The sequence below is a fragment of the Amblyomma maculatum genome, chromosome 10, assembly GCF_055883805.1.
Source record: "Amblyomma maculatum isolate TAMU_Amacu chromosome 10, ASM5588380v1, whole genome shotgun sequence".
Classification (NCBI taxonomy): domain Eukaryota; kingdom Metazoa; phylum Arthropoda; class Arachnida; order Ixodida; family Ixodidae; genus Amblyomma; species Amblyomma maculatum.
In genome coordinates, this window is record NC_139353.1 from 52,263,072 (window position 1) to 52,277,544 (window position 14,473).

General features: G+C 44.0%; 1 protein-coding gene across 2 annotated transcripts; it reads left to right on the plus strand.

Moving 5' to 3' along the window:
• The first annotated feature begins 2,785 nt into the window (after window positions 1–2,785).
• Window positions 2,786–7,084, plus strand: LOC146176394 (sulfotransferase ssu-1-like). Of its 2 annotated transcripts, none has more exons than XM_084580960.1 (2): window positions 2,786–2,860; window positions 5,560–7,084. In XM_084580960.1, the coding sequence occupies exon 2, from the start codon at window positions 5,581–5,583 to the stop codon at window positions 6,526–6,528; it is 948 nt and encodes a 315-aa protein (XP_084437086.1). In that variant the 5' UTR covers window positions 2,786–2,860; window positions 5,560–5,580; the 3' UTR covers window positions 6,529–7,084. The 2 variants fall into 2 exon arrangements, with proteins under 2 accessions (XP_084437086.1, XP_084437085.1); XM_084580959.1 differs by lacking the exon at window positions 2,786–2,860 and adding an exon at window positions 3,404–3,432.
• Window positions 7,085–14,473: the final 7,389 nt, after the last annotated feature.

Genomic DNA, 14,473 nt, shown 5'->3' on the forward strand with positions numbered 1-14,473 from the left:
ATGCTGAGACGAAAATTATCTGGCTTCAAGACGTTTCACGAAGACTGTACATATTGGTAAAACTTGCAGTTAGCTGCATATACAAAAAGCGTCCTGAGAATATTTTTATTTTTTCGTCCTATAGTATCGGCTAAAATTCCTTCAGGCATAAGAATACAACTTTTACAAAGGCAAATTAATCTCACAGAAATGTTTCCTTAATTGCTAAATGAGAGTAATAAACTGCTTTCAGATAAGCAAAATTTGTTAAACAATTGAACGAAAAAAGTCGTTGTAATGACAATTTCCAATCAGCACATGGTGGAAAGCTCCCCAGCAACGATGGCAGTATAAGCCCACTGTGTACAGCTCCACAGTTCCATACGGCTCTATTTCATCTGCAGAATTGATGGTTTTGTCCCACCACTAGCCACGCCAAACACAAAACTCCATTAGCCTAAGATACCAGTTATAGATGACGTGATTTGAAAAAAAAAAAAAAAACAAAAAAAACTAAGAGTTTATTGAGCTAGTTTTTCCAGCATTGTTTGGAAACAGTCTAAGCGAATAACTCTGACGCAATGCTCAGTGCAAATTTGTAATATAGCGTGAGGCGATATTATAGAAGGCAGCGTCTGAAACTGCCCCTTCAGACAAGATTATAGATGTAAAACAGATGATGGCAAGGAGGCATCTGCAAGCAGATACGTATCTAAATCCGGTCTTGAACAAATAAATATTCCCATATTATGAAGATAAGTGCTGGAGGGTTCGCGGGAGAGGGGTACCCTGAACTACATATATGGGAGTGCTTGTATTCCCCTGACAGGGCAAACAATATTGATAGCAGGGAAGCCTGGGAGGCGTTTCTAGAAAGCTCAACCGCGGAACACCAGCTGCTAGCGGTTCGAATGACTGAGGAGCCCGCCGAGATCCAATGGATTACGACCAGCATCTGAAGCTGATTCCCACCTGCCCTAAGGCGCCTCTGCTCTAGGGGGAGGGCCTGGGGTAGGAAAGAAGCCTATCTGTTGAACAATAAAGTTGATTCACTCACTAAAGGACGCCAAGACAATTCGTCGGCGACATTGAAGCAGCTCGTTCTTTAAGCTTTTCTACACATTTCTACGGTTCTAGTACCAATTATCTCAATAACTGAGATTCTTCGGGCTTGTTTCATATAGTTAAACAATAAAAACAAATTTTTGCTCAGTCCTGTACATTTTCAGCACAAAGAATTCAGATTCTTCGGGCTTGTTTGATATAGTCAAACATTAAAAAAAAATATCGGTTTTGCTCAGTCCTGTAGTCTTTCAGCATGTAGATGGATGAAAGCCTTTATTCATCGGCTGAATGTTGGGGAATGGTGAGTTCGTTGCATCGAGAGACAGGAAGCCCACAACCCGGAGAAGGAGACCACGGAATCAGGGCTCTCTCCTATACACCTTTTCAGGAGCCTTGGCAAACCGGTTTGACTGGGCTGTGGGTCTGGTTTGGGGGAGATAATTCTCAGCTTTCCCTGTGCTTTGAGCACCGTCCTGCATCCAGCGTGGCAGGGCCATGATCACGTTTGAGAAAAGTTATTTTACAGCGCTGTCTCTGCAAGTACCAGGTGATCGCTTTCAGAAACCCGCATCCTGTCGCAATGATCTTCAACAGACCTCACACTGTAATGCTTGGAGGATGCGGATGGTTTCAATGCTTTTATTCCCCACATTCTTGGCGGCTTCCAGATTGCGACGGAGGTGGAGATATATCTGATGGAGGCATGCATTAATAGAATTCTCTGGAAACCACCATTTTTGCTCGTTTGCCCTAATTACAGTTTGTTCTCCTGGTCTCCCGCATAAAAAATGAAGCTATCAGCTAAACACGGGGGCGGGAGAGGATCAGCAAGGATGTCTAACTAAATATTCCACCCATATATCCGGGTCATAACAGGACGGAAAATCTGTATGTGTATTCTAGGCAGTAAATAAAAAATAAAACTATATTACATTCTATGGTGGTAAAGAAATGTCTCGCAAAGACTCGTACGAAAAGTCGCAGGCACAACCTTTGCATGCCTTTTCATCATTTATTTGCTTGCACACTTGGTGTAAGTATAATCACTGTTGGAAAACCTGCAATCATGGTAAGAGCCAGCCTGACATATAGAGTGTGTGACTATACCGGATTTTTTTAAATACGGTAAAATATGCATCCTCCTAAAATATATAGAGTGACAAGTTAACGTTCAATATTCTTCGCCATGGCTAGACAATCTTCCTGTTTTCGAGTACATTGACAATAATTCACACTAAATTCGAATGCCGCACACCATGGTATATCCTTCGATGAGTTATTGAAAAGCAGTGATACTTCGATGCCTTGCAGCATTCTTTCGCTGTCAGTCAGCGCGGGCTATAGGCAATTAATCTCTGGGACGCGGCTAACTATGAAGTCCCGCCCACTTGGCAGCGTTTCTTCGGCGTCGCGTCAGCGCTTCGTCTGTGAGCATCGTCGCCCAGAGCACGCGCCGGAGAGGTTGACCAAACGCATGGCGGCGTACGAACTGGCAACTGCAAGCCAAGGCATGGCTCGAAATGCCTGGCCTTATATCAGTATTGGATAGTGCATAGATAAGGAAAGTAAACAGAGAGTGAGGAAGTCTGGGAACAATAACTCATCGCTGTTTCTCTTTCCACACGAGCTTGTCTGCCGTCGCTGTTTGCCCTGTAGTTCCCTCTCCTACGCTCCTTTCTCGCGTTCTCTCGACTCTAGCGGAATCAGGAAAAGCGCCTCACTCTGCAGCTGTAGACGAACAGCTCTCATTCGAACTGCTGTTCGCTCATCTTCGTTCTCCTACTGCCGATTGTGGCGATCGTCGGATTCAGTGCAGGTGGGTGGAACGCGAATACTTGCATTCAATTGTTGGCGACCGCTCTCGAAGCCTAAGCTCCGTTCATCACGGTGCAAATTGCATCTCCGCAATGCGCACGCTCGCATCCAAAGCTAGAATTTATCCGCAATATGTACTGATATCTCCATGTTGCCGTTTCTCCTGCTTCTCTGTTCGGTACCCGCATTAGTATCATCGAAAAGAGTTCAATCCACTACCATTTTTAACTCGCTTTTACTTCAAACACTAATAAGTCGTTAGTATGTGTTAAAATATGCTAATAATCGATTCTTCCATCCAAAACGCAGGATTTGAAACAATTCCTCCTTATTATCATAATAAATGTAATTTCACATGTACATTTCACACTGCCGAACGTTTAGTAATGAATGAAGAAATAAGTTATTGAAACATACTTTTTGCTTTTCGAAATCATCCGGTGGTGGTAAAAACTTTAATTTCCAACAGATACAGCGTAAGCGTCAACTTACTCCCCTACACGATGGCCTGGAGCCCTTGGACCCGGACGGCGTGTTCGGCCAGTCGGATTACACCTAGCTGTCTCTCAGGGTGTGAGCTCAACAGTAGAGTCTCCCAAAATTCTTCTGTTTTTGTCTGTTCATTTATATTTTTTATTTCTGAACACGTCGATATCATATGTACCCGATCCGCCTTATCCTGACATAGTTTGCACCTATCTGAGAATTTCTCCCGGTACCACTGACTTAAAGTAGCCGGGTTCGGAAAAGAATTTTTTGCTGCATGTCTTTACCGACCGAGCTGAAGTTTTTAAATTTCGGCTTGAGAAAAGCACTATGAACTGAAGACGCGTAGCCTTTCTATGAAAGAAAGGAGAGAGAAAAAACTTTATATGATGCGAAAAATTAAAATAAACTAGAGCTCCTGTGGTTGGGTCCTCAGTCCAGGACTCCCGCGGCCTTTGCTGCCCAGCTGGCCCGTTCAATCAGCCAAAGCTGGTCTTTCGACTCCAAATTGGACAGCGCAGCCTCCCACTGCTCCGGTGTGGCATTGTGAATTATCGGCACTGCATCTATTTTCTGACAGGCCCATGTGATATGATAAATTGTCGGTTTCTGTCCACACTAGGGACACGTGTCCCTGTATACGGTCGGATGTATCTTGCTGTATAACGAAAAGAGATACAGCTGGGATGTTCTGAGCAACATACTTTTTCTCCCAGATTAGAGAAGCTATCATCAGCGTCCTGAAGGAGGAGCGAGTAAAATATAAACCATAGCGATGACTGAGTAGTCAATCCAGCGCCGTAAACGCTCGCTCAAAAACATTCAACTTTTCTGCGGGGCACTTTTGCCGCACAATGGCTGCGTTGCTGGCCATCTGGAGATGAGTGACAGCAACAGTTGGCGCTTCGCGAACAGAGGCGGTCACCGCTCCAGAACGCATTAAAAAGTGATCGCCTTACTTTATTTTTTGTGGGTTGATGTTCTCCGGCTTTATTTCACAAGTGCCACATTCTCTAGTGATGTACAATATCGACGCTCGACTGCTGCCGCCGTCGCTCTCTTTACGTGCAAGATAGGGACGTAGTAAAGTCAGTCAGTCAGTAATTATTGGCGCATAACTGACCGCAAACACTATCTCTTCGCAAACAACGGACGACCGGTAAGCTGATTTCACCATGCCAAGGCACTTGCTGACTGATGAGACAGGCATAAATAAGGTAGAAATATTTGTGTTCTGACTACCATAAGCTTGTGTCGTAGCAGCTCTGTTTTGTTAAAGAATGGTATAACAGACCTTTCTTACTAATCACACAAATTAACAAATGTATATATCTATATATCGCCGACTGTTGGCATCTTTCCTTCATATATATATATGAAAGCCAGCACTCGGCGGTATTTGGGAAAGCGTACGGGATTTTTAAATTGTTAACTTTGTTATTGGCTTGAAATAGTACTCTAATCAGCTTTAGGGTGAAATATAGTTATACAAAAATAATTGAATTGGTAAGAGCACCGTAAGCGATATTCGGAGGTCGTGGGTTCGGTTCCCATCATGGCGCGTTTGAATTCATTATACTTTTCCTAATTCCCCTTCCCCTTAAACTGCTCACATTCCTAATTCAAGCCAATATCAAAATAACAACTGGAATACTGAAAAACAAATCCCCCTACGCTTTGTTTTTTGCTTTTTACTGATGGGCCAAGGCAATTCAAACTAGGGTGCCACACATTTTTCCCGATTATCCTATTTTGTTTTACCGACAATTTCGCATAGCGGACCGTAATTTTTCTTGGTAAAATTGATAATATAGCCAACCAATTTTACCCGCTTTTCGAGACAGATTATCTAGTACCACTCTCTTCCTTTAAAAACTTTACGAACAGTCAATTTGCAATTTCATCAATGCAGCCAATAAAGGAGCTGGTATGATCGAACAACTAGCGCTAATTATTCAATATTTCTTTACTCCGAACGATGAAGGCACAGGGTTTATCTTATTATCTTTTATATCTGAGGTTTGTCTTAGATATCGTATTTAGTTAAGCATATTTTGAGCGTAGTGAAATGTCTGAAAAATGAAATTTACGTTATCCCCAGAGACTTTGCAAGAAAATAAATTATAAGGCACTATATGTGTGCGATTCCGAAATATCACCTCCTTACTGTAACTATAAATGTTAATCTGAAATATTTTTTTTTGTTTTTTATAGGAGAACCAAGCCTGGAAGATCATGGATCCAGAATCCCATGTGGACATAGATGGCCTGCGCATGATCAAGTTCTTTGACGAAGGCAACGTCCGATTCGCCATGAACTATCAACCGAGCGCGGACGACGTTTTTATCTACAGCTACCCCAAGTGCGGCACCACGTGGACGCAGTACATCGTCTCCAACATCTTTACTGCGGGGAATCCGCCAAAGACAACGGTCGACTTCATGTTGTCCTCACCGATAATAGAACTCATGGGAGAAGACGCTGTTCGAAAGATGCCCAGGCCTGGAGCTTTGATGTCTCACCTCCCTTTCGACAAGCGTAAGCACTCGACTGAGGCCAAGTACATCTATGTCACCAGAAACCCTTACGATTGCTGCGTGTCTTACTACCACTTCATTAAAAACTTCACTTCAAAGCACTGCCAGGAAGTGTCCTTCGACAAATTTTTGAGTCTCTTCTTGTCCGGAGACTTGCTATACGGCGATTACTTCGATCATCTACTCTCCTGGTATCCGCACCGCGAAGACCCTAACGTGCTGTTCTTGACCTACGAGAACTTGAAAAAAGACACGCCGTACTGGGTTCTACGGATAGCTGAATTTTTGGGACCACCATACGGCAGTGCACTAAGCGGTAACCAGGCTTTTTTGAAAGCGTTATTGGAATCGTGCTCGGTAAAAAGCATGAAAACTGTCTTCACCGACCCCACGAAAGTGTGGATCCGAAAGGCATTGGATTTACCCTTGGAGAGGCGCATTGCTTCGATGGAAGTATACAGGAAGAACACTGCTCACCAAGAGGAGACGCACCTTGGAGGAGGCCTTGTCCGGAAAGGCTCTGTAGGAGACTGGAAGAGCCATTTTTCACCGGAGCACATACAGCAAATGAAGACACGAATTCGGGAGAAGACAGCGGGCACTCCGGATGTTATGAACCTATGGGAAGATTCGGGACTGCCTTGATGAGGCCCCGACATTACGACAACTGTATCGTAAGCTCAAACGAAAGCCAAAGTACTTTTCAGCTCACCCTACGACTCCTTCTAGCGGGTGGAAGGACCTCTAATTCAGTGAATGTTATTTTACGTGGCTTTGTGAGAATGCACCGAAGCCGTGAATTCGAGACAGACAATTGATATGCCTAAGTAAAGGCTCTCAACTTAGTGTGGCCTGCTTTGTAGCTGTTTTAACCATTCTTTTCTGGCTCATCGACTGAAGAACGGAACAGTTAAGCTTTAGACTCTGAACGACTTGATCACAATGGGTGATGCGAACGAGGGAGAAGAGGACGCGCAACGTGAGCTGCAAGAGGCAAAGTTACATTAAGTGACGGAGGACTGACTAACTAAGCCAGTATCTTGGTAGCCGCGCAACATTTTCTTCAATAATAAAGCACCTTCTGATGAGCTCATTATTTCACTACTCGATCGAGGCAGCTAAGAGGTTCCGCAGAACCAGAAATCTCGACACAGTGAAAACCATCAGCTGAGAGAGTGTGTTCCATTTGAAGCTTTATTAAAGTGGCAATGTGACTGCAAAGGTATGATTTTTCAGATGTTTTTTAACGTAAACATTCAGAAATAGTTTTTCACTTAAGTTAGCTTTTATTATTACCAATCCTGCTAATTTTTGCTAGCCGTGCGTTTAACAAAGTAATCTGCTCACCGCGGCAGATTATGAGCGAAGAAAATACTACTGGGAAAAAAAGAACTTGGTGGAAAAAACATTTCTAACATTGGAACCATCATTTCCTCCATCACGCCGTGAGAGGCAGTCAAACGCGATACGTCAAAGTATGCGTTTGCTGCAAGCTATTCTATTCTTTTTTACTTAGAGTAGCTTATGCTTCACACCATCTGTCTCGACACAGCGTTCTTTCTTATTGGACAATGGTTTTTTTTTAAATATTTTTAATAATTTTTAATTGCCCCGCTCTACAGACAAATCCTTGTCTCTGGCATTTTGCACATGTGGAGGCTAAATGACGCTAGGTTTGACAGGCGTCATTCGCACTCACTTGTAAAATGTAGCTAGCATCCGGCAGCGAATAGCAGGAACTCAAAATGCCATTTTTTTTTTTACAGAAAGGCCCACATCATAGTGTCATGGGTGGAAATGACACGGTGAAATGCACACGTGGAAAGCGGTGGGGTGGCAATGGAAGCAAAGTTCATTGGTAGTAGAGACAAAGTGCATGTATATAATAAGCTTAAGTAAGCATTACATTCGAACGTATGTCTGGTTATTTCGTTACTAAGTTGCAAAAATTCCAGCTGAGAAATTCCCATTGCCGACTGAATAATGACATCCGTCAAACATATCCACAGATTTGACGTACACTTCCCCCTCTTTTTCTTTTGTTTCATTTTTTGTTGTTTTTCTCTCTTTCCAACAATGCGAAATTGTCTATTTCTGCCCATTATTTTATTCTATATTGGTTGAAGCCCTTTGTGCTTTAGGCGGGGCTAGCTGGGTATTGCGTTTTAACTGCCCAAGCTAACTTGAGGTGGAGTAAACGGGTTCTGGCATATCTTCCGCCCTCCCTGTCGTTCACCTTCTACGTAACGTTCGCGGCAATGGATGGGGGGGGGTGGGGGGCGCTGGTGCATGTTCTCAATGTTAGGTAACAACCAGATAACACCGAAAATTATTATTTAAGTGTATGACCTCATAGCATAGGCTGTCAGCCCACATAAGACCCGGCTCTAACCAAGCATCATGAACGTCCCTGCCTGACCTAGGGGTAGTGTGACTGCAACGGTTGTGTACGGCTGATTCAAATATCACCCTCTCAAAATGAAAGGTGAGGCCCGAGTTTGTAGCTCCTACCAAACGTAACGTCACTCAGTCTTGTGTCCAGCCAGTGCGCTCTCAGGAAACTAACCCCATCTTAACGATGTCTAGTTTTCAGCCTGTCGACTCCACCAATTCATCTTAACGTCAACTTCATGTAACTGGTAGCCAAACTTAGCCGGTGTGAAGGGGGCTATATCTCAGCTAACGCTCTAGCCAATCTGCTCTTCAAAACGGCTTGGCGAGCCATGCTGAAGTTGTGTTTTAGACCATTTCTACGGCCCTTGGGCATTGCCTTTTTAGTTCCTGTGTGGCAGCAGTTAGCGGTATACACATGTTGTATGCGACACATATGATGGCAGTGCAAGGCTAAAGCTATACTCGGATACAACTCAAGACCAAAGCGGCAACTACGCCCTCAGAGGGCGCTCTGTAAATGGCATCACACACTTCATGACACCATCGGTGTCAGAACTTCCTTCGTAGTGTATCTGCAGAAGTTTTCTGGAACTGTAACCAATTACATCTGCGTGTTTCCAAAAGAGATCAAACTGCTTAAATACTTCAGATCTCTGATTTTGTGTATTACATTAATGCCATGCATATATTTCCCATTTGACTAATAGTGAAATCAGTTCGTGGGAATGATAATATTGTTACAGACGATCAAGAAAGAAGAAGCGGGCAGTGGCGCGGAAAGGAGCGCTCGCGCTAGGCCCGACAACATTACATTAAATGTCAGCTCACTGTAATCGAACGTCTCTTTGTGCTCTGTTCTATGTTTTCATCGATTTGCCGTACCGTAACATGTGGTTGAAAATGCTGGGTATTTCATCATCCCTCATTCTGGCCCGGATTTGCTTCGGCGCCCTTCGACTTATTGCGCCGTCGGCTGAAGGTTAGGAGGCATCGCATGGCTCTTCCCCAGCCTGCTGGACCCACCAAGACCTTGCCGTTCCTCCGCCCCGTCCCCCCGCCCCGAACACAAGACATTACGAAGGCGAGACTGACCAGATACGCCACACATGACCACAAGACACAAGGAGAGACCCGAACGACCATATGTGGCCCCACTGGCCAGATGTGCTGTCCAAAGACCCCACGACACAAGACACCGCTACACTTGAAGACATCCTCCCTGCCTTTGCCACGCGGTGCGTGCCTTGGCCTTCAACAGCGAGTCGTAGCCCGAGAGTGTCCTGGACCAAGGTTCCTCGGGTATTATCATGCCAGCAAGCCGTTCTATTCTTCCTTGTTCCTATTCTTCTTCAAGCATCTACACACGCCCATCATCATACCATAGAATCGTCAGCATTGGTAAACTTCATCGTCTACGATCAGGACGATCGCTCTGTGGCCCCGGTCATGTTACGCACTATCAAGGAAGAAGAAGCGGGCAGTGGCGCGGACAGCAGCGCTCGCGCTAGGCCCGGCAACATTTCATTAAACGTCAGCTCACTGTCATCGAACATCTCTCTGTCCTCTGTTCTCCTGTTTTCATCGGCTTGCAAAAGCAGCTTTTCAATGCATAGCGCTTTTTTCATAACTTTGATATGAGTTATACATCAAAATTAAAGGGTGCAAAGAATATAATAAATCTGCTAAGAGTATAAAGGACAAAGAGTTTGCCAGGCATATATTTGATGCTGTGAGGAAGTCACTGCCTCTTAAAAAAGATGTTAAAAATGCTACAAGTGAAAAATCAATCTATATTCAAATATTTGTTTTCTGTAACTACAAGGAATACTATAAATATTGTGTATTGCATAACCTGCTGGATGCTAAAAATTGCACAATTCTTTTCTTGTTATATATGAAATGTAAGTACAAGAAACACATTCCCAAAGTCCCAAATATTGGCATGTTTAAACATTAATATTGGTTATCTCAAAGAACACACAAGATCCCGACATTTCTGCAGTCATACAAATGAAATCCTGTCGCACGTCATGTCATTCTTAAAAATAAAGACATAAGCTTGTCCTAGTTAGCCATCTTTTGGGGTGCCCACGTTCACCAGTACACGCTACAGTGAAAAGTAGAAAGGAAATAGAAGACTAGACAAACATTACAAGGCTAATGAAGCCACCGATACCAGTACCATCATTGCTTTCGGGCTGTCAGTACTGACCCGCTAGTTTTTTCTATATGTTACCAAGCGAAGTTTTCTTCCGATTGCACCCTGTGTCCTCAGCCACCTACTCTGGGGAAGTAAGAAGGACCCCTCACCTCCAGAATTAGGTGAAATTCTGCTTCCAGACTAGTGTCACCCCGCCGCGGTGGTGCAGTGGTAAGACGCCCGACTACTGTGCCGGAGTACCCGGGTTCGATGCCGACCGCGGTGACTGCGTTTCGATGGAGGCGAAACGAAGAGGCATCCGTGTGCTGTGCGATGTCAGCGCACGTTAAAGATCCCCAGGTGGTGTAAATTACTCCGTAGACCTCCACTACGGCTCCCCTTTCTCCCTATCGACTTGCACTCCTACCTTCTTCACTTCCCTTACGGCGCGGTTCAGGCGTCCACAGAAACAAGTGTGACAGATACTGCGCCTTTCCCTTCCTGCGAACCAATTATTATCATTTTATTACTATTAGTGGCAGACCCTGCTGCGAAGCTCAGACCCTGGCATACAAAACCTGATCCTTAAGCGCCCGCCTAAAGGTAGCCAGTATGCTTGACCTGCTGGCCGTCTAGTAGGGCAAAAGAGTCCGGTCGTAAAAGCGACACACCTAAATAGAGGTTTTCTCTCTCTCTCTCTCTCTCTCTGAAATATCCGCCTACTCACTGCTAAGGCGCGTCGCGTGAGCCGTGTACTCACCTTCTTTTCCGTCACTTCAAGTTCACGCAGTAAAAGAGGGAGGCTTCAGAGAGGCATCGGCGAAATCCTGGATTGTAGCTAGAAGTACTACACACAAAAAACTTTCTGCACTAGCAGCCATCTCCAATCTCTTATGGCAAACGAATCTGCCGGTGTGCCTCTTTTTGCGTCGCAATGCTTGAAAGATATTTTGCATAACGCTCAGCCAGACGTTACGAACCGTCCGCAGTACATACATATAAAGCATAAAAAGCAATCAACAAAAAAAAGCTGGCAATTATTAATCTGATATTTTGTACGGGGATGTTAACTGTTATTTTTACCGACGCACGTAATATTTGCCAGCCTTCCGTTTTACTGTTTTTGTAGCTCACAATAATCAATTATGTAGAAGGAGAAACCCTCTGGTAAAAGCAAATGTTTGACGAGGAAAAAGTTTATTTTCGAGCCAATAATTCATCTGCACTATATGAAAGGCAATAAAGCGATACGGGCCAAACCTTTCGTTTCAGCCGAGCGTCTTTTGTTCATGGAGGCTTCTGTTACAAATACCCTGACCAGATAACCCGTATTTCTAACTTACCATATTGTTTTACATGCAATTACGGTTAATAAAAGAAATGTCTTCAAAGTCTGATTTAGGACATATGGACCCATATCGCCTCAAATTAGGGTTTTCACTTGCAGTCGGGCGTGAACAAAGAAAACACCGTGAAAGGAATAGTGTAACCTCTAAACGTAGATTTTTTGACAGGCTTCATAGCGTCATAAGTATTGTTGTTAAAAATACTGCATCAAGCTACTTTTACATATGAAAACCTGATAATGCATTAACTCAAAGAGCCTTTAACATGGCTTCACGTGAAAGTATACCGAAATCTGTGAAGCAAGTACTTGTTTGTTCTACAGATCAGGAGACGACAATTTCCGACACCTGATATTCTAAGTAGGCCTGATATTTCTATATTTGAAATATTGTGCGGCTGATATTAAAATAGGAAATCCACAGCTAAATTCGGCAGAATACCGTCCATTCGGGCGCTTGTAATTTCCTGCTTTGTTCGAGAAACGAAGAGGCATGGAACAGTTTGAACAGGAAAACGATCAAGATAGTGGTGCACAGCGAAATGATTATTGGAAAATAGAGGCTCCAGTCACTGGTGCTTCCTAAGCGCGAATTTTCAGCCAGTTTCCTGCTTGTGTTTGCTCCATCGAAGGAGAGCAGCGCCGACCGGCTGTGTATAGAGACTTCCTATAATCTCATTTCGGGCAAATGGGAACATATATATCGGCCCATTCCAGCTGCACAAAAAACGACAAAAACACTACGTTTCCCGAGTGCTCGTTCTGTGTTTGAAGCATTGCATTTGAGTCCTCGAGAAGCGATCAATTATCACTTGGGCCGCTGCGCATGCCACAGAAGCTGAGCTCGAATGTTCAGTTGCACAGTGCTCGCAATGGTGACCCGAGCGTTGCAGACAACAAGTATAAAGAGCGTATAGGGGTGATAAAAACAAATGGCGAATAAAGCGCACTGTCGTGCTCCGTAGATAAAGTTTCTTGTGCACTTTTGAAGCTGTGTGGTGCAGGAGAAATTGTTGTTTTAATCTTTAATCAAACATATTGAGCCTCAATCGCGTCTCGACGGTGCCTGAAGCATAAGAAAGGCGAATTTTAAATGGTGTGGTTGTTTTGAGCACGTGCTGAATAATACACTATTGTACGTTGTACACACATCTAAAATAAGTAGACAGCCTCAACAAAAATTACCGCACACATGTAGTACATTGAAAGCAAAGTTAATTTTTGAACAAGTGAATTTGTAGCGAACACAGGCTGCATGCAACAAAACTACCTCATATAAAAAAAAGGGCGAATAATTGCTAAGGGTAAGCATTCGTAATGTGCCATTAACCTGCATCGCTTATGAAACGTAGTTCCCAGGAGACTCTCCCTAACCCACGCCTCCCTAGACGATGGACGATGGTTCTACAATTGTGTTTCCGGTATAGGTGTAAGTCACGTTACTTCACCATTTTGCATGACGTCAATAGTAATATAGGGATCATCGAAAAGCACTCATTAGATATAGGTTGGCACTGCACTTGCTTTTAAGATATAAACTACCATCAATGTTTGTTCGCACTAAGCTTCTTCTCTATATCTTTCAACTAGATCGTAACATATTGTAACTTGACACATTATTCAGTGATCAATCACTGCGTAGCACGCACAATGTGTATGAAAAAGTAATGCTGCATGTATTTATGTATCGTCCATTCTTCTTTCTGCCTTTTTCCAGCCACGTAGACGTTCCAAAATGATACCAACATACAGATGATATTCAGTCAGTTCGTTGCAAGTATGCCGAAGTTTACTGTCTCATTACGTTTTTCGACAAATGCATTGTAAGAATAACATTGAACTAAAAGCCCAGACCCCATGACGTCGACGTCTTCGTGGCGACATACCTCAAGTGCGGGACGACCTCTATGGACTCAATTCATTGTGTGGAATCTTCAACCATGTAACTTTTCCAAGGACAAGGACTCTCCGGAGTTTAGACTTTCTTCGCGTTCTTGGAAATTTGCCAGACGGAGCCGTGCTTGACGTGCCTCGCCGCGGAGTAATCATGATGCATATATCCTTCGTCAAGGTTACACACTCGAAGGAAGGCAAGTACATCACACTTGCTAGCAATCCTTCCGGGGTGTGTTTCTCGTTTTGTCAACGCTCTAAAAGCTCGTTTGCATTCGGCGGAGAGAGCGAAGGAAATCCGTCGCTGGCGATAGCGCCTTCGTTCTTACTTCCCAGCCAACACATGGCCGCCGTCGCCGCTTCGACCCCGACCTCTCATTTACTCTAAACTGGCCGCTCGACTGAAGCTACGTACGCCACAAAAGAGCATCGAGCTATGCTAAGTGCCGAAGAGAAAATTCATTAACATTCAATTCTTCACTACAGTAAAGCACATATCTGACCCATGTAAAGTGGCAGCATCAGCTTCGACATGATATTTTGCAAGCAAAGTTAACAAAAGTGGAAGTGGCGTACCTACTGCTCATGTCAAGTGCAGCGCCGATCTTACTTCAAACGTCACTCTTCAGTACATTGTTTTTATGTTTGGGGTGACAGTTGTCATACAGCACATAATATAGCTCTGCAGCATAAATGAGCATTTAGGCTGTGAACGTGATTTCTTGTGAGTCGATGATCACTTCAAGTACGCCGTCGTCATTTTTGACTAATGAGGGATGCTACTGATCGACGCCGTGGTAACACAACTATCTTGCCGT

Coding starts and splice junctions, on each gene's coding strand:
- LOC146176394 (XM_084580960.1), top strand. CDS start 5,581: ATGGATCCAGAATCCCATGTGGACATAGATGGCCTGCGCATGATCAAG.